At 40.7% G+C, this 24,989-nt stretch overlaps 1 protein-coding gene across 2 annotated transcripts in view; it reads right to left on the reverse strand.

Annotated features, from left to right (window-relative positions):
• LOC144600054 (rho GTPase-activating protein 26-like) overlaps positions 1-24,989 on the reverse strand; it is a 133,790-nt gene that overhangs the window by 70,366 nt on the left and 38,435 nt on the right. For both annotated transcript variants that reach the window (XM_078411415.1, XM_078411416.1), the window contains exons 3-12: positions 22,341-22,436; positions 17,937-17,998; positions 16,068-16,139; positions 14,881-14,982; positions 14,413-14,523; positions 13,808-13,912; positions 12,643-12,772; positions 12,423-12,523; positions 3,953-4,047; positions 1,997-2,075 (exon numbers count right to left, since the gene is read on the reverse strand). In XM_078411415.1, the coding sequence (XP_078267541.1) occupies positions 1,997-2,075; positions 3,953-4,047; positions 12,423-12,523; positions 12,643-12,772; positions 13,808-13,912; positions 14,413-14,523; positions 14,881-14,982; positions 16,068-16,139; positions 17,937-17,998; positions 22,341-22,436 (953 nt within the window). The remainder of the gene's footprint in view (positions 1-1,996; positions 2,076-3,952; positions 4,048-12,422; positions 12,524-12,642; positions 12,773-13,807; positions 13,913-14,412; positions 14,524-14,880; positions 14,983-16,067; positions 16,140-17,936; positions 17,999-22,340; positions 22,437-24,989) is intronic.

Consider the following 24,989-nt stretch of genomic DNA (forward strand, 5'->3'; position numbering starts at 1 on the left):
GCAGGTGAACAGCTTTTAGAGCTTGTTTTAAGTGCAAGCAATTGATAATCTTTTGGCCTTAAATACACGTGAAACTATTAACTCTGCACGAACAAATTTTGGGTCTTTAGATTTTGTGATTCACCATTAATTTTACATTTATATAACCGACTGATTAACTTTAAATTACATTGACTGCACAGAATAGCACAGTAATATGCATAAATGCTGTGGCTGAACACGGTGAACAGTGTAATGAGGATTCACATATATAAAACAAAACAGCTGAACTACATCCTCTCCAGCATGTGCAAATCCTCCACTGTTCTCTCCATGCTTAACACCTAAGTGTGACCACTTTGTACGACAAGACCAGAATCAGATTACTACTGGAGCATTGCTGTCACTTGGAGGACAATAAACGAACTGCACACTGCAGTGTATTGTAAGTATTCTCCTGAATTATTCTATCCATCAGCTTCAGTGGTAAAATATTACAGAAGTCTGTTTCATACTCAACCTTTGGAAATTGCCTTAACTATTGTACATCTACATCCTTGTCTGTTGCTCTCGACTGACAAAACCATAGATGGTTATATGGACCTGTGTTCTGACCCTCTCCAGCATTAATGGGGATCTCTATGTCCCTCCCCTCCACAAATTTGCTCAATCTTAAAGCCCACACTTCATTTTTGGGAAAGCTCTATATATCACTACAAATTAGATTCACAGATTATAGAAATCCACACAGAAATATACCTTCGGCCACCATATCTGTGCTAAACATGATGCCAAATTAAACAAATTTTCTGGCTGTACATGATCCATATCCCTCCATTTGCTGCATATTCATGTGCTAAAAGCTATCTTAAACACCATTATTGGATCTGTTTGCACCATCAATATTGGCATTAATTCCATTTCAATACTTGCCCCACACCTTTAAACTTTCCTTCTCTCACCTCTAGTATTTGACATTTGCATGCTGGGGAAAATATTTTGATTGTTTACCCTTTCTATGCCTCTCAGCATTTTATATATTTTATCAGCTCCCCCCCACAACCTCAGACGCTACAGAGTAAACAATCCAAATCTGTCCAAACTCTCCTTATAAATAATACTCTCTAATCCAGGTTTTGTTTGGGTAAACCTCTCCAAAGCCTCCACATCTTCCTGCAGTGGGGCAACGAGAACTGCACACAATTCTTCAAATGTGACTGAACCAGTTTCATAAAGCTGTAACATGATTTCCAGACTCATATACTCAATGCCCCGTGAAACCAACAAATCATCGCTTTCTTTACCACTCATTCTTCACTTGTTGCCACTTTCATCAGCTATGGAGTTGGACCTCAACATCCTGCTATACAAAGTATAAAGTTAATGCCAGGATCCTTAACATGCTGTTAAGGGATCTGCCAGTGACTATGTACTTTCCCATTACATTTGACCTCTCAAAGTGCAAGAACTCATACCTGCTTGGATTGAACTCCATCTGCCATTTCTCTGCCCATAACTGTAACTAATCTAGATCCTGTCGTATTCTTCAACAGGCTGGCACTGTCTGCAACCCCACCAATTTTTATGTTGTCTGCAAACTAATCAACCCATCTACATTTTTATCCAAGTCACTGATATATATCACAAAAAATAGAAGCCCCATTAATAATATCTGCAGAACACCACAAGTCTCTCCATGCCCCACCATCCTCTAGCCTCTATGGATACAACAGTTCTCAATCTGCACTACCAAATCATTGTGGATCCTATGCATCTTAATCTTCTGGTTGATCCACAGTGATTTGGTCGTAGTGATTGAAAATTGTCTTAACCCAAGTCTACAGTGCCATTCAATCATGGCTGATCTATCTTTCCCTCTCAACCCGATTCTCCTGCCTTCTCCCCATAACCCCTAACACCCGTTATCGATGGTTGTAAACACAGAACAATGTGTTTGAAAAGCAACAAACTAGAATTCTAGACCTGGTTCATCAATGATAATTATGGACATGCTTACAGGTTCTCTGCCATCCATGGCTTCCATCCACAGCCTCCTGTCCTCCTCAGAGAGTGCTTGCATGGTGATTATGGTTGCCCTGCAGAATACATAATGGAATCAAAAATTATAACCATGATAGACCCATTCAATTTATTTATTTCAATAAACTTAATTTCCTCTGAGCGAGAAACCATGTGCACTAGATCCCAAAACACTCGGAGGCACAGGATCTATTTTAATGCAAATAAAAATCATGGCATGGTAATATAGAGAAGGAGGGAGGAATGAAGAAGCAGCCTGAAAAATATTTAAATTTGGGTGAAATGCTGATAGTGCAACAACTTTGTATGCATCTTAAACTTATATTATTTAATTTGCGCGAATCGTGCGAATACAATTTGGATTCTCCAATAAAATATTACTTCACTGAAAATATTAAAGGAAATCTGGCCAATTGGGAATACTACTTTCTAAAATGAAGGCAAAAGAATGGGGTTGAGAGGGAAAGATAGATCAGCCATGATTTAATGATGAAGTAGACTCGATGGACTGAATGGCCTAATTCTGCTCCTATAACTTTTGAACTTATGAGAACGTTGAAAAGCAGCCTATCCATTTGCATATATTCAATCTAGTCCAAAGCAATTAACAGTGAAAAACAGTTTTCAAACCTTAACTCGGAGCCAAAAATGATTTCCAACTCTCCAACCAATAAATAAAATGAGGTGCTGTTTAAATTGTTTATGTTATTCCAGGACAGAACATTACTAGACACTGCCAGATGACAATGTTATTAAAAGCTTAGGTGGAACCCAACATGAAACCATGTTGGGACCTCAACTAGGAAGGCTCATTAATTTACATTAAAACTGCCCAGAAAACAAATTATCAATGTTGCTACCCACATTCACCCACCCCATCATAAAAATGGCTCAAAGCACAATCACCTCATCTTCTCTGGTCCCAACACACAGTTGCCAAATTCCAAGTGCCCTTGTCTACCAATGCACTGGACCCTAATAATGGTCCTGTACTCCGAACTATATAGACCTGGGGACATTATTTCTGCACTATTATTGTCTATTTATTTGTCGGCTTTCTATGTACATATATACTGAACTATTGTTTTCGGTGTTTATTGTATTACAGCGTACTATATTTACATATCTGTTGTGCTGCTTCAAGTAAGAATTTCATTGTTCTGTTTCGGGACATATGACAATAAAACACTCTTGACTTTGAACTATACCCTGATTGTGACTTCTCACCTTCCCTCATCAATGACCACCTTCCCTCACCACTTGCCCCAGCACCCCACAGATTCAGTCTCAGCCCCAGAAAGCGTATTTTCGTTCAACACCACAGATGTTCGCTGCATTAGGTCCACAACTTATATTGGTAATTCCTGCACCAAGCAACAACCTTCCAATGACTTTTAAGGAGCACATTTGTTTCTGGGCCTTGCTGAATCAAGTTGCTTAATATTCTTATAGTTTTCTAATGTTTTCAATGGCAATTGTCATGCAAAGAATGGGAATTTGGAATGTAGATGGGTGATGGAAGCAAGTACGCTTACAAGTAATAATTGGGCAGGCACTTCAATCACCAACACATAGAAGGCTGCAGACAAACAGCTAGTGAATGGGAGTGGAATAAATAGGCAATTCATGGTTAGAATGGACATGCTGGGCTGAAGGGCCTATCACTGTATTGTATAACTCCATGAATACAATACATTGATGCAACTATAATTGCAGCTATTTTGTCAACATTCCGAGTGAAATTTGCCTTTTTAAAAGATACAGAGTATAAAATGCAGCATTCCCCAGAACAATTATCTGAAAGAAACATGAGCATGACCGGACTGATTGTTTAGATCTGAATATTTATAAAATAGATCTATGTTTCTATAGGTCTTAGATGGGTAGAAATTTCATTCCAAATCAAAAGATGCAATGCCCTCAATGAATTCACCTGTCTGCTCCTTCTATGTCCAAACAAAACCTCTTCTCAATGGAGTCAGTTTTTCTTCTAATGCATGATTTGAGGATAAATATTTCTTCATCCCCCTGTTAAAAGCAAATGCAGAGTCAGTTGATGAATGACACATAAATTTACTTTTAAAAAATACACGAAAACAGCACAGGGACAGGAATAAATGCCAATGGGTATAGGATGTCTCAGGGCTGCTGCTGAATATATTAAATCAAATTAAGATTTTTATTAAACAGATGCAATAAACGTACATTACAAAGTAATATCATAATGCACTCTGTTTAAGATAGACATGTCATGAATATTGTTTACACTAATTTCATTCTTTACTGTAACATAACTGAACCCACCAGAAAACTCAAGTATCTGATAACTATAAACATAATGGTCAAAATGTTGAATGTGGATAATTGGGACAGTAAAGGCTACATTCGCAGTAAGGACTCCTGACTCTCCGCCTCAACACCGCCGGAGGCCCAGTCACCCTTGTCAGCATGTATGCTCCGACACTGTCCTCCACATCAGACACAAAGGACAAGTTCTACGAGCACTTCGCATCCATCATCAGCAGCATCCCCAGCAAGGAAGAACTTGTTCTCTTGGGCGACTTCAATGCCAGAGTGGGCGCAGACCACGAATCTTGGTCTTCATGCCTTGGGCAGTTTGGTGTGGGCAAAATGAATGAGAACGGATAGCGACTGTTCGAGCTGTGCATTTACCATGACCTGTGCATTGCCAACTCGTACTTCCAGACAAAGCCCCAGCACAAGGTTTCCTGGAGGCATCCACGCTCAAAGCACTGGCATCAACTGGATCTGATCCTAGTCAGACGTGCCGCCCTCAAGAACGTTCTTCACACACGCTCCTACCACAGTGCGGACTGCGACACAGACCACTCCTTGGTGTGTTGCAAGATCAGGCTGCAACCAAAGAGGTTCTACTGTACCAAGAAGCAGGGAAACCCCGCATCGATGTCAGCAAGATGCCCCATCCAAACCTCGTGCAACAATTTGCAGAGGCTTTTGAGAGAGAACTTGGCACTTCGCGTCCTGGAGACTCTGCAACAGAGAACTGGGAAACTCTGCGGGACACCATACACCGCACAGCCTTGGCTAGCTTTGGGAAGAAGATCTCAAAGACACACGACTGGTTTGAGGCCAAGTCGACTGAGATGACTCCCATCATTGAAGCCAAGGGTGCCGCCCAAGCCGAGTACAAGCGGTCAGCCAACGAGAAGAACCTGCAGATCCTCAGGGCTGCCAGGAGCAAGGCTCAGCAGACAGCTAGGCGTTGCGCCAAAGTGTGCTAGACACAGCTCAGTAAGAACATCCAGACGGCCGCCATAACAGGGAACATCAGGGGAATGTACAATGGCATTAAGAAAGCACTAGGACCAGTCCAGAGCAAGACAGCCCCCCTCAAATCCTCCACTGGGGAAGTAATCACAGACAAATGCCAGCAGATGGAGAGACGGGTGGAACACTACTCCAACCTCTGCTCGAGAGAGAACACTGTGTCCTCCTCAGCCCTTGACACCATCGAGTGCCTGCCGACCATGGATGAGTTAGATGGAGAGCCAACAGTAGAATAGCTCAGCAAGGCCATTGACAGCCTGGCCTCAGGCAAGGCCCCAGGCAGCGACGGGATTCCCCCTGACCTGATCAAGCACTGCAAGACTACCTTACTGCTTCCTTTGCATGAAGTCCTCTGCCAGTGATGGCAAGAAGGAGCTGTACCGCAGGACATGAGGGATGCCACGATCATTACCCTCTACAAGAACAAGGGCGAGAGAAGCGACTACAGCAACTACAGAGGCATCTCCCTCCTTAACATCGTCGGCAAGTTCCTTGCTCGGGTCATCTTGATCCGCCTGCAGAAGCTGGAAGAACGTGTCTACCCAGAGTCACAGTGCGGTTTCCGAGCTGGAAGGTCAACAGTAGACATGGTCTTCTCCCTTCGCCAGCTCCAGGAGAAGTGCAGAGAACAGCGGATGCCCCTGTATATTGTTTTCATTGACCTCACCAAGGCGTTCGATTTCGTCAGCAGAGATGGCCTATTCAAAGCTCTCCCAAAGATCGGCTGCCCACCAAAACGGCAGAGCATGATAGAATCCTTCCACATCAACACGAAGGGGACAGTGCAGTTCAATGGCAGTTTCTCGGAGCCCTTCGGCATTCGCAGTGGTGTCAAACAAGGCTGCGTCCTCGCTCCCACACTCTTTGGGATTTTCTTCGCTCTGCTCCTGAAACAGGCCTTCGGCACCGCAACAGAGGGGATCTACCTGCGTACTAGATCAGACGGCAGGTTCTTCAACCTCACCTGCCTCCGAGCCAAGAAAAAAGTACTTGAAGCTCTCATCAGAGACATGTTGTTTGCCGATGACGCAGCAGTTGTGTCCCACACCCAGCAGGAACTACAGTCACTGATGGACCGCTTCTATCGGGCTTGCAAGGACTTTGGGCTGACCATCAGCCTGAAGAAGACGAACGTCCTGGGACAGGATACAGAGGCACCGCCTGTCATCACCATCGACGACTACGAACTCGATGCCGTCCATCAGTTCACGTACCTCGGCTCCACCATCACTGACAACCTCTCCTTGGACACAGAGATTGACAAGAGGATCGGGAAGGCAGCTACAACTCTCGCTCGCCTCACAACTCGAGTGTGGACCAATCCAAAGCTGACAGCGAAGACAAAAAAAGCAGTCTACAACGCCTGTGTCAACAGCACACTGCTGTATGGCAGTGAGACATGGACTACAAATGCCAGACTGGAGAGAAGACTCAACATCTTCCACCTTAGAAGCACCCGCCGTATCCTGGGTATATCCTGGCAAGACAGAGTGTCCAACGCCGAGATTCTGTCTCTCGCTGGCCTTCCGAGTATGTACACCGCAGGCTGCGGTGGCTGGGCCATGTCCACCGCATGGAGGATGACTGTATTCCAAAAGACATCCTCTATGAAGAGCTAACATCTGGGAGGAGAACCATCGGCCGCCTCCAGCTACGTTACAAGGATGTCTGCAAGAGAGATTTGAAGGCACTCGACATCGATGTGGAGTCCTGGGAGAGCCTTGCAGCTGACCGTACGAGGTGGAGAGGTGCCCTGAACCAACATCTCAAAACGGGGGAAGAGAAACTGATGAATGCAGCGGCAGAAAAGCGAGCTCGCAGAAAGGGGCGCAGCAACTTCAACAAACCAGAGACCACACACAAATGTGACCTTTGCGACAGAGACTGTCACTCCCGCATTGGTCTCTTCAGCTACAGGCTAAGCTGCTCTGGCCGAAGTGTAGAGCAAGCAGCCAACTAGGATGCATCACCCATGGTCAGCCATGACCGAGGGGGCCTAAGAAGTAAGAAAGGCTACATCAATTCCTTTCAGTATAATGAAAATACTTTTCACGACCTGCCAAAGAATTCTGAATCTACAGACCTGTTTTCAAGCTCCACTAGTAATATACACAAGGAAGATGAACATATCACCAATATTCACAGAGCCATTTTCTAGATTATGATGGGGCCATTTTCTAGATTATGATTATGATAGCCATAGAGCTATACAATACAATACAATACAATATGTCTTTATTGTCATTGTACAGGGGTAAACGAGATTGGGAATGCGCCTCCCATACGATGCAATAAATTAATTAGCTAGTCAGTATTAATTTAAACAACCCAATGAAACAAATGACAACAGTTTTAAAACAGAATAAAGTGCAAGTAGATCTGTGCCAGTTCACTGTGCGATGTGACCATCCGGCTCAGCAGCACCGGTTCATAGCAGCTATGGCCCTGGGGATGAAGCTGTTCCTGAGTCTGGAGGTGAGGGCGTAGAAGGCCTTGTATCGTCTGCCCGATGGTAGAAGTTCAAACAGACTGTTGCAGGGGTGTGAATAGTCTTTGTGGATGCTGGTGGCTTTTCTGAGGCATCGTGTGTTGTAGATGCCCTCCAAGGCTGGTAGCTGTGTTCCGATGGTCCTCTGAGCTCTATGGACTACCCGCTGAAGAGCTTTCCTCTCTGCCTCCGTGCAGCTGAGGTACCACACAGGGATGCCATGTGTTAGGCTGCTCTCTATGGTGCAGCGGTAGAAGGCCGTCAGCAGCTGTTGGGGCAGACCAGATTTTTTCAGTGTTCTTAGGTAGAACAGTCTTTGCTGTGCCTTCTTGACCAGCACAGCAGTGTTATTGGACCATGTTAGGTCCTCCGAAATGTGAGTGCCCAGAAACTTGAAGCTGGACACTCTCTCCACACTGTCCCCGTTGATAAAGATCGGGGCATATTCCCCGTTGTGTGACCTATGGAAGTTGATGATCAGCTCCTTGGTCTTGGTGGTATTTAGGGACAGGTTGTTATCAGAGCACCAGTCCGCCAGGTTCTGCACCTCCGCTCTGTATTTTGTTTCATCACCGTTGGTGATCAGCCCGATCACCGTTGTGTCGTCTGCAAACTTGACAATGGTGTTGGTGCAGGAACACAGTCGTGTGTGAATAGGGAGTAGAGCATGGGGCTCAGAACACAGCCCTGTGGTGTGCCGGTACTCAGGGTGATAGTGGAGGACAGGTGCCGGCCCATTCTCACTGCCTGCAATCGCTCCAGCAGGAAGTCCAGGATCCAGTCTCATAACGACGAGCTGAGGCCTAGCTGGTGGAGTTTGGTGATGAGCTTGGTGGGGATGACCGTGTTGAAGGCAGAGCTATAGTCAATGAATAGCATCCTCACGTACGTGCCCTGTCTCTCCAGGTGAGTCAGGACAGTGTGAAGAGCCAGAGAGATGGCGTCCTCTGTGGATCTGTTTGCACTGTATGCAAATTAATGTGGGTCCAGTGAGGCAGGGATGCTGGATTTGATGTGTGAGAGGACCAGCCTTTCAAAGCACTTCATGACTATAGGAGTTAGGGCAACCGGACAGTAGTCGTTCAGGTTGGTGATCTTTGCTTTTTTCGACACCGGCACTATGGTAGCCAACTTCAGGCACTTGGGGACCGTAGCCAGAGATAATGACAGGTTAAAGATCCTGGTGAATACCTCAGCCAGCTGTTCAGCACAGTCCCTAAGTACCCTTCCTTGAACTCCATCCAGGCCTGCAGCCTTGCGTGGGTTGACCCTTTGCAGAGCGCGCTGTACATCCTGTATGCTCAGTTGCAAGACCTGTCCCTCCGCCTCGGCTGGGGTTCTTCCACTCAAGGTGGTGTTGCCAGTTTCGAAGCGGGCAAAGAAGGTGTTTAGCTCGTTGGTTAGTGTGATATCGCTGTGGGGGCAGGCAGGGTTGCTCTTGTAGCCAGTGATGTCCCTGACACCCTGACACATGCTTCTGGTGCCTATTTAACTATGGCACTCTTTTTGTAGATAAGGATTTTTTAAAAAACTTTAATTCCATAATCAGGATATAAAACTAGCCAATTTAGTTGAAACAGTGGCCAAAGAAATAACAATAAATAATCACTACTTTCCACCTCCCTGACCATTCCCATCCTACAGGGATCTTTCCGCGGTCGCATCTGTATGAAACATTCACAGGACTGTGGAAGATAATTCTGGTATTTATATTTTAAAATCTACTAATGATACCATTCCAAATTGGGAAACAATGAGAACAGAGGGATGATAAAGTTAAGAACATGGATCAGCTATTAAACTTAAGGAATGGAGAAAGATGAAAAAGTGATGGGAGTATATTTATCCTGAAAATAAATTAGTGTTAGAAAAACATAATGTGCTGGAAATATATAACAGGCCGAGTAGCATCTGTGCAGAGAGAAAACATGTCAATGTTTCAGGTCACAACCCCAAAATGTTAAAGCTCAGACCCGATAGGACCTACCACGTTCTTCAATGTGTTCTGCTTTCATTTCAAATTTTCTGCATTAATAATATTTAGTTTTTGTTCATCTGGTACTCATTTTCACAAACAGAAGTACCAAATAGTTACTAAAGTAAAATACTCTGCTAAAATAACAATCTCTGAATTATCTTAAATACCATTCACAAATGTTAATTTTAATACCTCCTTGCAAGCTTAAAACTTAATTTCTCCCTTTTGCCCTCACAACTCAGTCCTTTGACACTGGTTATTGGCTTCATTATATTCCTTTACAATGACTCCAGCATGTGAATAATTCCTGTGCGTCTTGGCAACCAGAACGGAAATGGTAATCATGCTGCAATCTGACTAGGGAATTAAGCATCTTGATAATAATTTCCTGACTTGTGCTCTATTGTTTTAACCACATAATTCAGGATTAGATTCTAATTGTTTTATGACTGTTACTGTGCAATAATTTGATTTGTGAGCTAGAGCCTATTTGATTTACAATTTATTGATTCCATTAATTAGATATTGCATGCAACTTTAGTAATTATAACCAGTGACAGGCCACATTTATGGCTTATGAGAAGGATTCAAGAATGAAGAACTCAAAGAATGGGACAATTTTCACTCGAGCAGAAAATGTTAAAAAAAGGTTTTAACTATAGTTTGTGAAACTATGTTAGATTGTCAGCTGTGGCTCAGCTGGTAGTATTCTGCTTCTGACAGAAGGTTATAGGTTCAAAATATACTCTGGAGATTTGTATTCAAAAATCCAAGCTGTTACTTTACTACAGTAGTGAGGAAATGGCAAAGGCATTGTTTTACAGATGAGATGTAAAACTAAGGTTCCATCTGTTCTCACAGATGGATATAACAAATATTATTTTCAAAAAAGAACAGTGAAGTTAACCTTGGAGTTTTGGATAATATTTATCTATTATTCAGTACCTCAATTGTGCACTTATTATCAATATACTGCCAAAAGTCACACACAAGGAATTACATATGCTGGTTTATAAAAAAAGGCACAAAATACTGGAGTAGCTCAGCAGGTCAGGAGTATCTTTGGAGAACATGTATAGGCAACATTTCAAGTCTGACCCTTCTTCAGACTGATTGTAGTCAGGGCAGAAAGTTGGGTGATAGGTAGATGCAGGTGACAGGAGGTTTTTGGACAAAGGTCAGACACAAAAAGTGTGAGATAAGGAAGGGGATAGAGGCTGGGGAAAGGGAGAAATGGGTGTGCATCCAAGTGGAGCAAGGGGGAGAAGGTTGTGCAGGGAGGGGGGGGTTAGGTTATTTACTTAAAACTGTAGAACAATGTTCACACCGTTGGACTGTAAGTTACCCAAGCGGAATATTAGATGTTGTTCCTTCAATTTGTGTGTGGACTAAATCTGGCAATGGAAGAGGCCAGGACAGAAAGATTAGAATGGGAAGGGGATTTAAAATGGTTATCTTCCAAGAGATCCAGCAGGCTTAGTGGACCAAGTGGAAGTGTTCAACAAAGAGGTCACCTAATATATGCTTGATCGTGCCGATGTAAACAAGGCAGCATCGGGAGCATTGACTGCAGTAGATGAGGTTTGCAGAGGTGCTTGTGAACTGTCTCACCAGGAAGGACTGCTGGGGCCCCTGGATGGAAGTGAGGGAGGAGGTATAGAGACAGATATTACATCTCTTGCAGTTACAGAAAATGGAGGGGGCTGTTTGGGTGGGAAGGGATGAGTGAACAAATGAGTTGCAGAGGGAGAGGTCTCTGCTGACAGCAAATAGGAGTGAGAATGGGAAGATGCCACTAGTGGTGGAATCGTGTTGGAGAATGTAGGTATGTAGGTAAATTGGCTGGGTAAATGTAAAAATTGTCCCTAGTGGGTGTAGGATAGTGTTAATGTGCGGGGATCGCTGGGCGGCACGGACTGGGTGGGCCGAAAAGGCCTGTTTCCAGCTGTATATATATGATATGATATGATATGATAATGATGTGTTGGATACAGAGGTTGGTGGAGTGAAAGGCAAAGATCAGGGCAACTGTTCTATCTAGGGTGGAGGGGAAGGGAGAGAAGAACTACTGGACAGAGAGCTGATGTGGGTGAAGGACCCATCTATGACACCAGAAGGAAAAGCACGTTTACTAAAGAAAGAAAACATCTTGTATGTCCTAGAATGGAAAACTTCATTTTGGGAGCGGAGACAGAGAAATTGAGAATAGGGGATGTTATCTTTGTAAGAGGCAGATTGGGAGAGGCAGATTGGGATGACTGTGGGAGTCAGTGGGTTTAGAGCAGATGTCAATCAATAATCTGTCCCCTCAGGGGATCAAGAAAGTGGAAGAGAGGTTCACGTGGATTTGAGGGCAAGATGGAAGTTAGTGATAAAGTTAATAAAATCAACGAGAAGAATTTGTTGTCGTTAAAGAACTTGCTCTTGTAAATGTTTGACAAAGCAAGTTTAAGTTATACGATCAATAACAATCGGTCTTGCAGATGGCATTCTACCAAGATTAATTAGAGACAGTTCTTTAATTCTGTTGCTGAAATGTCAATGTTTTACTTAGACCAAAAGAAGATGATTTCTGCCATGGAAAGTTACACTGCCAGAACAGTGCACTCCAATTGAAGAAAAACTTACTATCTTTCCTCCGGTTTTTTGGTCAAATGGCACCATGGTAACTTGTTTTGACTCTTTTTGATAAGTGCAGTAGTGCTTCACCCAACTGGATCCAAAAGGACCTAGAAAGGAAAATATTTAGAAAATACTTCCATACAGAGCAATGCAATTTCCTTTGCAATTTCTCAAGAATTTTCAAAGCAACGATTATGCAAATTTAGTAATAACTATGTATCCATACTTTTTTTCTGTATGAAAAGATAACCTTCCATTGAGTAAGGGCTGATACTCTGATGTTCTTGAGGGTCCTCCTTCATTTTCTTCATTAGTGATTCAACTTCAGATCGTGTACCCTCAAACCGGTCCCGTGTCTGTAAATAGATGCAGCAGTCATCACAATAGGATAGACACAATTGTTAGATGCAATAACATTCTTATTGGAAGTTAAGGCTGGGTGCAATTACAATACTGAGTGATAGTCAGCACTGGAATCTTTGCTGTTTCAAAATTTCCATCAATAACTTAAACTCAGAAATGAGGAACAAACTAGCCAAGTTAAAGCCACATTAAACAAGTCAATAAAATCAAGGCAGAGAGGGCAGCAAATACAACAAAAGATAATTTAAAAAAATTAAGCCAGCAATACTCCAAAGACGTACAGGTATGTAGGTTAATTGGCTGGGTAAATGTAAAAATTGTCCCTAGTGGGTGTAGGATAGTGTTAATGTACGGGGATCACTGGGCGGCACGGACTTGGAGGGCCGAAAAGGCCTGTTTCCGGCTGTAGATATATGATGATATGATATGAATACAATAAACAAAGTGAAATTTAATAGTGACAAAACAAATACTGCACACACATATAAGAAAAAAACAGTTTGTGCTATAAATGGTGTTAAAATAGTTAAATAGGGTTGAAAAGGTTAAGGACTAAGAGAAAAGATGCCTGAAGTCAACTATTAACTTGTCAGTAACAAGAAAAGATTGCTTTGTGTAACATGTAAAACGAAATGGCATCCAGCGAGACTTTCAGTCACGTAAGAATTGCATTACACTTTGTGAAATCATTCTGCTTCACATGCAATGGTTTAGATTTTTCTCCCTATAGCTGGCAAAATGCTTCCAAAAGCACTAAGAAACTTTTTTTACTACACTGGAAAATCTTGTATCATTTGAAAGATTAAAGGATATGTTGATTTTTTCCTTCTTTCTTTACCAAGCAAACCCAAGTGATATGTGGAGCATTCTTCGCCATTATTTTACTTGTTGCAAAAGCTATGGTTCATTTGAACCATTCATATGAATGAAGATATAATTGTTGTAATATTAAACCAATTGTTTGTAAAAACAAAGTAAAAATTTCTTCCAACTCTTATGTGGATTATGGTAAATGTGCCCCTACTTACGTTCTGAATGCTGATCTGAAGCTGAGTTTTAAAATGTCCAAAGTCTTTTGCCAGTTCATAACCATGATGATAAAATGTAAAGAGTCCTTGTAAGAATGCAAGCAACTATAAAAGAAAAATTACAAAATATTTCAGTGTCATAAAAATGTAATTTTCGTTATCATCTACAACCTCTTACTTGGGAGCCTCAGTAACCAGTCAGCCACATTTGACAGTGTGCTTCAAATTCACTGACTCATTAAACTGAAGCACACATGCCTGAAAGCTTAATTGGAATAAAAACTTAAATGTAATTACCAAGATTGAAAAAACCATTGGATTCTCAATGGCGAGATTCGATTTTTACACAATTCCTAATTAGGGATCTCAAAGCAATAAAAGTAGATAAATGTTTGGTCTGTGTAAGACATTTGCTGTGAAAAATGTGGATAAACAAAGAGCAAATTAATGGGAATTAAAATATGGCTATTAAGCTAGCATTCAAATGTGGAGCACTCATTATAACCAAATAATTAGAGAATTAGCAACCTAGAGCACAGTCATTTAAGATATATAAAACCTAGACTACGTGCTGTGATGCAGTTTGATTTCAAATGTTCACCTACTGGTTCCACAAACTCAAACATCTTTCGCTCTTGGACCTCATGAACTTTCAATACATATTCCAGTGACACCTCGTAGAAATGTTGACGGACGGCATCTACTTGACTGTCTGCCTATAAGAAAAACTCTTTTCAGAAACCAAAATAGCATTCAACATGTATGAAAAGCAAACTAATTTAGCTCTGATAATAAATAATAGTGTTGTACATAAAGAAATCATTTGTTTCCAAATAAGTCAATCCATCCTTTAAAAAAGAGAAAAGACCTGTCTTTCTCAATTTAGCACTATGCGAGATAAAGTTGCAGTATCTACCAACAGAGACAAAATGAGTGCATAAGTGAGTATGGCTGATAACAGTATCTATGATCATTGTCTGCATAGATTTCCCGAATATCAAGAACATGTACAATGAAATAGGAGCAGGAGCAGGCCATCTGGACTCTCAAGCCTATAGGTAAACTATAATTACCTCCTGAAGATGAGAATCCTTTTTCTTTGATGACAGATTTAAATGTTTTTCCAATACACTGCAGTACTTTTCTGTTTCCTTATCATATTTCTTCTTTGCCTCCTACACAATGGAAAGATGAGTAAAAATAAAACATTTCAATTTACCAGCTGGATCCTACAAATAATCAGGCAAGAGAGTTCAGTTCATGCTTTTTACATGGAAAGAGATTAAGAGGGGATTTGATATGATAGTTCAAAAACTTCTGAATGAAATAGCCATGGTACACAGAAATGGACGATTTCCAGAAGTTATAAACATCACAACAGGGGAAATTACTATAGGATTTACAGAATACATGTAAAAATATGTATTTTTATTTACACAGGGTTACGAAGTTGCAGAGAACTTTGAAAAATGTTGGTTGCTTAAGCAGAAACCCTTCCAAAACTTGAATAGATAAGTCTGCACACTTTAACTTCAGGCAGCAATGATTGAGGCAATTCCGGGAGGAATTCCAGGAATGGCATGTAGTGAAAGTTTAGCTGGAAGCAAGGGAATCGCAGCGATACAGTGGCAGCAAATAGTAAGCCCAAGCACTACTAATTAGTTAAATGGTATGGACAAAGTTTCTGTAGAAGTAGAAGTTTTAGGCTGAACCAGCAAAACTTAGTTAAAATGGAATTGAAATTGAACAGTCTTATTGTCAAATGGAGTGTTTAATGTCAAAATTGTTCATACATATTAATACCTTTCCTATAATTATAACCCTAATGAATCAGATAGATTTATTGTCTGCAGACAAAAACATTTCCAAAAAAAGACTGCCTGGCAAATTTTATACAATCACAATGAAGCTACTTATTTCTCATTTAATAATTTTGTATATTTACGATTGCCATAAATGAGGCAAATAAAAACTGACAATACATTTATCTTGGCTAAATATATAACACAATAACTGGACAACGATTAAGCTCCTAAAGAGATTCAGCTGCAACGTGGCATTTGGCAACCTGATAAGAAAGTGAACAAACTTGCCAGAGGAAGCGACTAATACAACGGAAGTGTACGTCTTACAAGCCAATCTCAATTATATTTGGAGAAGAGGTTTTGGAAGTAAAAAAGAATGAAAAAGGAGAAGTGCACAATAAATTGGGAAAGTGGAAGGAGGATGAAGAAACAAAGTCAAAAATTGGGCAAATTACTTTAGAGGCTCCAATCTGGTCCTTCCGAAATTTTTCCAATGGACTGATGAGGACATCACCCGCATTCTCAATCTGATATGAAAATAAATCAACATTAGAAATGGAAATTTAAAAAAGAGAAACTTAACATGAGTATATGAAAAATTTCCTTTCCCTAATATGTTTACTTAAAGCTGGTGCAAATACATTCACAGCATTTGTTTCTGACGTTAAGCTTTGAAAACTGATCAAAAGCAAAACATTTTTTCCAGCTTTCTGAAATCAAAGATCAAAGACAATCCAAATTCAGATATAGCACTGTACTTCTCCATTTATTTTTCAGAAGGATTCCATCCTTTTTCACAGGTCACAACTACAATAAAACCTTTATTCATAGCTTTAAGAAGTGGAATCAAGAACTAGTATTAAGTTTAAGTCTTGCAAGCTGAATTACTGCCAATCTGCATTTCCTGCCCTTCCTTGGCTGCCTTGGAGGAAGTTGTCACCCTTCTCCTTCAACCATTATGATTCCAATGAATAAAAATATGGGCTCTATTGAATCTGATGTCCATTTAATCTAGCCAGTTCCCTTTGTAGATGGGCCATGTTAGTTCATTATACTTGTGTAATGGTCTGAGGGTAAAGAATACATTTCAAAGAGTTATATGTCAGTATTAATACAGAAAATACAAGCAACGGCCAAGAAATTCTATCATATAACTTAAGTGTGCTAGATGATAGAATATTATCAAAAGTTTAATCAGAACAGTGGTAAGTGTTCAAAGTCTTGGTTCAGACCCTCCAATCATATGATGCACAGCGTCAAATAGCATGCAATGCTAATGTCACTTGGACAACTCAGTTGTGACACAAAACCTCCAAATGGGCAGACTTGAAAGACTCCAGTAATCTTTAACTGCAAAGCCTGCTTTAGCATTACTTAAATGATACCACACTTTACTTATGCCACTGATAGACACAAAGTGCTGGAGTCACTGAGCGGGTCAGGCAGCATCTCTGAAGAGAAAGGATGGGTGATGTTTTGGGTTGGGACCCTTCTTCAGACTGAATGTAGAGGAGGGAACTGGAGGCAAAGCAACAAAGAAGGGCCGGTAACAGACGACCAAGGAAGGATGGAGCCCATAATGGCCCATTGTTGACTGGGGAGGAGGTGAGATAACGAAGGGATACATCACTTATGCCACTTCCTCCAGGTAGATTATTCACAAAAGTTTTTTCTGAGCGATTTGCTCCCACTACAAAACTCACCGGCTCTCCCTTTGATCCAGTCCAACCAGCTAATCTTCCATTTATCTGATGCCCCCCCATCAATCATCTGCTTGAATGACACCCGCCTGTCCTTTCATGAACAATTCAATTTCTCAACCATCTTACCCAATGCAAACCTTTCTCTCATATTGCAATTTCCAATACCAACACCAGTTCCACAAAGGTGATTGATCTCATTCATGCTCCACTCTGCACAATGTAGATGGCAGGAGTTTAGCAAAGAATATTGCTCCAGGGAGTCATCGCAAAAAAATTGATGCAGCAACCACACCTTCTGGACCCATCCACCCATATAATTGATCCTACATCAAGATAAAACTTAAAATGTACATTTTTAATGAAAATATTTCAACCTAAATCAGATGATTTAAACATTAGAGTTCAAGCATATATTTTCAACATATCCAGAAGAGGGCATAATTGCACCAGTCACTCAACTGGAACACTTTTTTCCACAATGGTCCCTATTCTCCTGTTACTTTAAACATTTAAATAGTACATTTTATATTGCCCTTACAACATTTCGCAATTATTTCAGCTTTTTTAGTCTCTTTTCAGAATGGACCATAGTTACAAAATACTAATCAAAATACCACTCACCAAACGTCCTCGCTCATCCTCTAGGTTTTTTAGAACTCCTGCAAACTCCTGAAGCGATTTTGCTTTAAAGAAAAGAATAAAGTAGTTAATAAAACTAAGATTTCTCCCAAAATTAACAATGGGATTGAATGATGATTCTGCAAAAACAATACCACGTGTATTTATTGGCATTAATTACATAGTACAGAAAATAAAAGAAAGTGCAGGATCAATTAGATGGCATTAATTCATTTGGTGTCTCACTGCACTATTTTCGCCTTTCTGCGGTAAAGGAGTGTGCACTTTTTATTACAAATATTTTCAACCTGCTAACTAACACTTTCAAAACTCAGAAAGAAAGCAGTACATGGCTCCTCAGTCTGCTTTAAGGCAAAAATAAGTAAATGATTGCTGTAAATATTTATATGAATTAAACTTTAATGACAAAACTTTGGTGGTTACAGCTACTTTATTCATTTTGCTTTCTGATCTCTACAGTATCTGGATAACATCTCACAAACAAAAATATTTCATGGAAATGTGTTTGCTGTAAATCTGTCCCACTGATGTGCTGTGGATGAGAGAGGCAGTGGCACCTTTCAAAAATAATATGCTTATTAATATTAATATGTTTAAATTCTGGCCATGTTGTTGAGAGGAGTAAATTTACTTCATTCTTTTACTCTTGATGAGGATGGAAAGGAATTTGAATGAATAATAAAAGCAATGTCAAAAAACAGTCAAGAAGATTGATTTCACATCAGACATTTACACTCATTTCAAACTTGAGCACACGTAACACACAGTAAACTGTTTATGTCTGTGTGTGCTATTGTATGTTCTTTTTTAGTACCTGCACAGATGTACAGCACTTTGGTCAACATGGGTTGTGTTTCAATGTGCTATACAAATAAAATTGACTTGACTTGACACGATCGTTGGAAAGGGTACAGAGAAGATTTATGAGGATGTTGCCAGGATTCGAGAGTCTGAGCTATAGGGAGAAGCTGAGCAGGCTAGGACTCTATTCCTTGGCGCGCAGAAGGATGAGGGGTTATCTTATCGAGGTGTATAAAATCAAGAGAAAAATAGATTGTTTAGATGCACAGAGCTTCTTGGCCAGATTGGCGGAATCGAGAGGCAGAGGACATAGGTTTGAGGTGAAGGAGGAAAGAATTCATAGGAATCTGAGGGGTAAATCTTTCTCACAAAGGGTGGTGGGTGTATGGAACAAGCTGCCAGAGGAGGTAGTTGAGGCGAGGACTATTACAATGTTTAAGAAACAATTAGACAGATACATGGGTAGAACCGGTTTAGAGGGATGTGCGCCAAATGCAGGCAGGTGTCGACAAGTTGTGCCGAAGGGCCTGTTTCCACACTGTATCACTCTGTGACGCTATTAGACATCATGGTTAATGAGAACAAAAGAAGATCCGGCATCCTGAAAGTAGCCCCATTCAGATCAAAGGGAAAGCCAAATGCAAAATGCTTCTGCATCGTGAACCTTTGAATTTTAACCATGACATTTTAATCCTGTGAATAGATATGTTAACTAACCAAAACTTCTCAATTATGGTATTTTTTGTGGGATTACAATACTGAATTATGAATGCAGTATCAAAACCAAAGTCCTGAAATATTTGGGAATCATTTGTGAGAGATAACAATCTCTCAGCCAATTATGAAATATGGCTGTCTTTCCATTCAAGAAGAGCCATAGCCAGATGGAAACTAAACCAATATCATTATGCAGCTTTTGTTGGAGGAATTACTATTTGGGGAAACAAATTAAAATTTCAAAGCAAGGGCGGGAATGCTTGGTGGAGGAGAATAATGAACAATGCCTTAAGCACAGTGCTAGTTAAAGATGTAATATTTCACGCAAGAGCAAACAGAATGTCGGAGTCTGTGAATAGCACCTAACTTAAGTGAAGGAGAAAACCACCGAACGAAAAGTACGTAACAAATGTAATGATTGGAGACATGGGGAAATGTTTTATAAACGAACAGATTTTTTTTCATCTTGGCGCAACAGGCAGAGCAAGCCAATTGTGGACGCAACCTAGTCGTCAAGTGTAGAAGAGTGCAACTCAGCTTCACCAACTAATTAATGTTATGGTGCAAATAGAGGCAGTGTCAGTCTAAGAATTAAGGCTCTGGGGAGTGTGGTATCTAGGAGTGCAGGAGGTCAAAAAGGCTTTTGGCACATTGGCTTTCATCAGTCAGAGTATGGAGTATAGAAGTTGAATGGTCATGTTGCTGTTATATGACATTGGTGAGGACGCATTTAGAGTATTGTGTTTAATTCCTGGTAACATCTTATAGAAAAGCTGGAAAGGGTACAGAGAAGATTTATGAGGATGCTGCCTGGGCTCGTGGGACTGAGCTATAGGGAGAGGTTGAGCAGGATTGGACTATCCTTTGGAGCGCAGGAGGGGTGAACTTTTTGAGGTGCATAAAATCATGAGAGGAATAGATCAGGTAGACGCACAGAATCACAGAAGTGGCTTGAAATTAACCAATAAACATTTGGATAATGTCCTGAAATAAATCACTTTGTTAAAGGCAACTTTAAAAGGTAAATAGCAGGGACTTTTGCAATATTTAGTATACTGCCCTCACTCCCAAACCCAATCTTTATGGAATTATGAAATGATACAGCAATGAAGGAAGAAAGTCAGCATATTGAATCTACACTTTCTCTCTGTTTCTTACATTTCACTCACATCCCACCAACATGATTGTAGGAGTTACAAATTGCCAACTTCAGATTGGCTTTTGAGCCAGGGTGAGATGGTGACTAGGGAAAAAGGAAAATGACAAGCTATGTAGCTCACAGGTACAGAATTTTTTTTTTCAAATTCCATTTAAAAATAACGTAAAAATTAGTCATGCCTACTTGGTTGTCTCCCCAAGTCATAATTATCAAATATAATTCATCAGTGATTCTTCACTTCACTTTTCCTTCCTAAAGTCCCCAATGATTGAGCATTTTTGGCTATATCTATTTTCATGCTGAGCATAAGGACGTTGCCAGGACTCGAGCGCCTAAGTAATAGGGAGGGATTGAGCAAGCTAGGACTTTAGTCCTTGGAGACCAGGAGACTAAGGGGTGATCTTGTAACGGTGTATAAAATCATAAAGGGAATTGATAGGTTAATACACAGAGTCTTTTACACAAATAGGGGAATCAAGAAACAGAGGACATAAGCTTAAAGTAAGATGGAAAAGATTTAATAGAGACCTGAGGGGCAACTTTTTCACTCAGAGGGTGGTGAGCATATGGAATGACCTGCCAGAGGAAGTAGTTGAGGCAGATACTATAACCGCATTTAAAAGACACGTGGACAGGTACCTGGATAAGAAAGGTTTAGAGGGACACGGGCCAAATGCAGGCATATGGGACTAGTTTACAGTGCATTCAGAAAGTATTCAGATCCCTTCACTTTTTCCACATTTTGTTATGTTACAGCCTTATTTTTAAATGGATTAAATTCTTTTTTTTTATCATCAATCTACACACAATATCCCATAATAAAAAAGTGAAAACAGGTGTTTAGAAATTTTTGCAAAGTAATTAACGCTTGGCATTCAGGTCTAAGAGTTCAATCTTGGTTTCATCAGACCAGAGAATCTTGTTTCTCATGGTCTGAGAGTCCTTTAGGTGCCTTTTGGCTATCACGTGCCTTTTACTGAGGAGTGGCTTCCATCTGGCCACTACCATAAAGGCCTGATTGATGGAGTGCTGCAGATATAGTTGTCCTTCTGGAGGTTTCTCCCATCTCCACAGAGGAACTCTGGAGCTCTGTCAGGGAGACCATCGGTTCATGGTCACCTCCCTGACCAACGCCCTTCTCCCCCGATTGCTCAGTTTGGCCAGGAGGCCAGATCTATGAAGAGTCCTGGTAGTTTCAAAGTTCTTCCATTTAAGAATGACAGAGGCCACTGTGCTCTTTGGGATCTGCAATGCTGCAGAAATTGTTTTATACCTTCCCCAGATCTGTGTCTTGACACAATCCTGTCTCGGAGGTCTACGGACAATTCCTTTGTCTTCATGGCTTGGTTTTTGCTCTGACATGCACTGTCAAGTGTGGGACCTTATATAGACAGGCGTGTGCCTTTCCAAATCATGTCCAATCAATTTAATTTACCACTGGTGGACTCCAATCAAGTTGTAGAAACATCTCAAGGATAATCAATGGAAACAGGATGAACGAGTTGGGCCGAGGGGCCTGTTTCTATGCTCAATTACTCTATTCACCAGTCATGCCCCATTTTGACTCTGTTAGTCAACTACCAAAGGTATTTAAGGCAATGTAAATCAAGAACCAGTAAAACAGGCCACCAATTTGCTCTCATCCCTTTGGTATTTTGTGCAGCTTCCCACAGAGCATATGCTGTATATAGAATATAAATGAAACTCACCTATGCAGATCTCATCATCCGTCTCCGCATCTCCAATGCACTGAAACTTAAATTCATTTAATGATTCTGCAAACTTCCTCTTGGCAACAGACAGATCTAAATTCAGAAAACAGAATGTAATGTCAATAAAAAAATCTGCAGAAAATGTTAGTTATAATGTTTATCTCTTTGGAAATACTATGAGCCTCAAGGGTGAGCCTTCAGATAACTGGCACCCTAATTATATTCAATGTAATTCACTATGTGAAGAGCATAGAAGAGTTTGTTGCGCAATACCATATAAATGAAATTATTACCACAGCTTTCTATTAAGTCTTCTTTAATAAAGACATCTGGAAGTCTTTAAGTCGAGTGAGTTCACATATTCTTTCCTTTCTCTGGGAAGGAACATTTTTCATCTCCATTCAACATTCTCAGTTATACTAAAGTATAATTTTAACAGAGGGGAATAAAAATTGAAAACATTGTGAAGCTCACCCTCAATGCATCATGAATTTAGCCATATCTACTTTAACTATGATGGGCATTCGAATCACAGTCACAGTGAGTCAAATCCAGAATTATATTCAAATGAGGCTCCTTTTCAGATATTTTGGCAGTGATTTGAATTTTTCAGAGGCACCAAATAAGCTAAATGTCTGGATCCAGTTGTTAAATAACGATTTTTTTTACACACCAGTGAACCTAGAGAATTAAGAATGCTTGCCTTGTCCAGCATATCAGGTTCCTTGATAAATCGATTACCTCTGGAAATGGAAGTGGTAGATGCGAGTAGATGCGAGTACAATTTAAAGGACATGTGGAGAGGTACATGAATTGAAAGGTTTTGGTGCAATATAAACCAGGCTCAGGTAAGTGGGGCGTTTGGTAAGGCAACCGTTGGCATGGACAAGTTGGGCTGAAGTGCCTGTTTCCATGCTGTACAGCTCTATGAATCTATGACTCTTGTTGCAGATCTATGATCCTTTCTGATCCCACTACCCACTGTCTTCTAGATGACAATCTTTTCCAGGGGGCTTTGACAACTATCCACACCTGAAGCCTCTGTTGCCGGCATTCCCACTGCTTAGTCTATCAATCTGGTCCAATGTCAGGTGGCAAACAGAGTAAAAAACAATACAATTAATTCAAGAATGTCAGCACAGCACCTCACCTCCAGTTTTTCGTCACTATCGGAGGCATTAACAGCAAAGAAATGTGCTCATGGTGTTATTCTTCTGCTACAGAAGAGACATGCTGCTGTCCCATGTGGTAAAGGTCACAAGTTTAGAAGGTATTGTCAAAGAAGCCATGTCCCATTACTGCAATGTATCGTATGAATGGCACAAACTGAGAGGGAGTAAATATTCAGGGTAATGTCTGGGGTAGCCATTATGCAAGCTACTTTGTGCTGGGCAGTGTAAAGCTTCTCAAATGTTGCTGAGGCTGAACTTATCTGAGCTAGGGAACTGGACTCCATCACATTTCCAGCTTGCAAATACCAGAAAGGCCTTGGGGATGCTAAAGGCAAGTCACTTTGAGGATTGAGCATTTGATCTTAAAAGCCTTCTGCCGCTGAGTAGATAGCAGCAGAAGGGAGATGATAGGAATTAAGGAAGAATTCTCCAAGAGCTGCTATTTATAATAAATCTGTTTATAACAAATACGGGGACAGTATTCAGGTTTCACAATTTTCAGCATATTGAGACTTAATTTGAAACTCAAGGCTATTCCACTGGAGCTCAGAATTGCACATTTGTGTTAGCCCTTTCTTCTCATCACTACCTGATCTTGCCAGGAAGAAATGCTAACTCACTGGAAGGAATGAATTATAATGTTTATTATTTTACAACGTACTGTATTTCGCTCCCAAATAAGAAACAGCCTTAATCAAGTGAAGATGGTTTTTGGTCTATTCATAAAATTCACAAAATAGCTGCCATGTGAGCTCCCAAATTTAGCTACAGGACCAAGGATTTCAGGGAACATTTGCCTAGCTCTTATTTATTGACTATATCTAGATGTATTTTTATGTGAATGATGTGAATCAGTTCAAAAGATATTACATCTCAGCAGCAGTGCTGAATCAGCTCTTGAGCTATTAAACAATTAAACAGTTCGTAGTAGGTACACTTTAAAAAAATTACCAAACATAGTCAACATGGGCAAGTTGGGCTGAAGGACCTGTTTCTGTGCTGTATGATTCTATGGCTCTGACCTGATATTTTAAATCCAAATACCTCACACAAAGAAAACCTCAATGTCAGTCTCCAAATTGCTGACATTTGAAATAAGTAGCCATTTAAAATTATTGGAGGAAATGGGTTAATAATTACCCACACAAGTACCCCTTTAATTATATTTTGATTGTCTCTACTCGTCTGTACAGTCTTCGCAGTCTGAAGAAGGGTCTCGACCCGAAACATCACCCATTCCTTCCCTTCAGAGATGCTGACTATCCAGCCGAGTTACTTCAGATGTCTGTGTCTATCTTCGGTCTCTACTCATTGACTTCAGTCCACAAGTATGGTTGCTCTCACGCCTACAGAAAATTATTCTCAGGGATTCTTTCAAAATGTTCAAATAATGCCTTTCTTCCCTTTGGTACGATCTCTCACGCACACACTAATATATACATTACATTACGGTTCTCTAGTACCTGAATTAATC

The sequence above is a fragment of the Rhinoraja longicauda genome, chromosome 14 (assembly GCF_053455715.1).
Source record: "Rhinoraja longicauda isolate Sanriku21f chromosome 14, sRhiLon1.1, whole genome shotgun sequence".
Taxonomy (NCBI): Eukaryota; Metazoa; Chordata; class Chondrichthyes; order Rajiformes; family Arhynchobatidae; genus Rhinoraja; species Rhinoraja longicauda.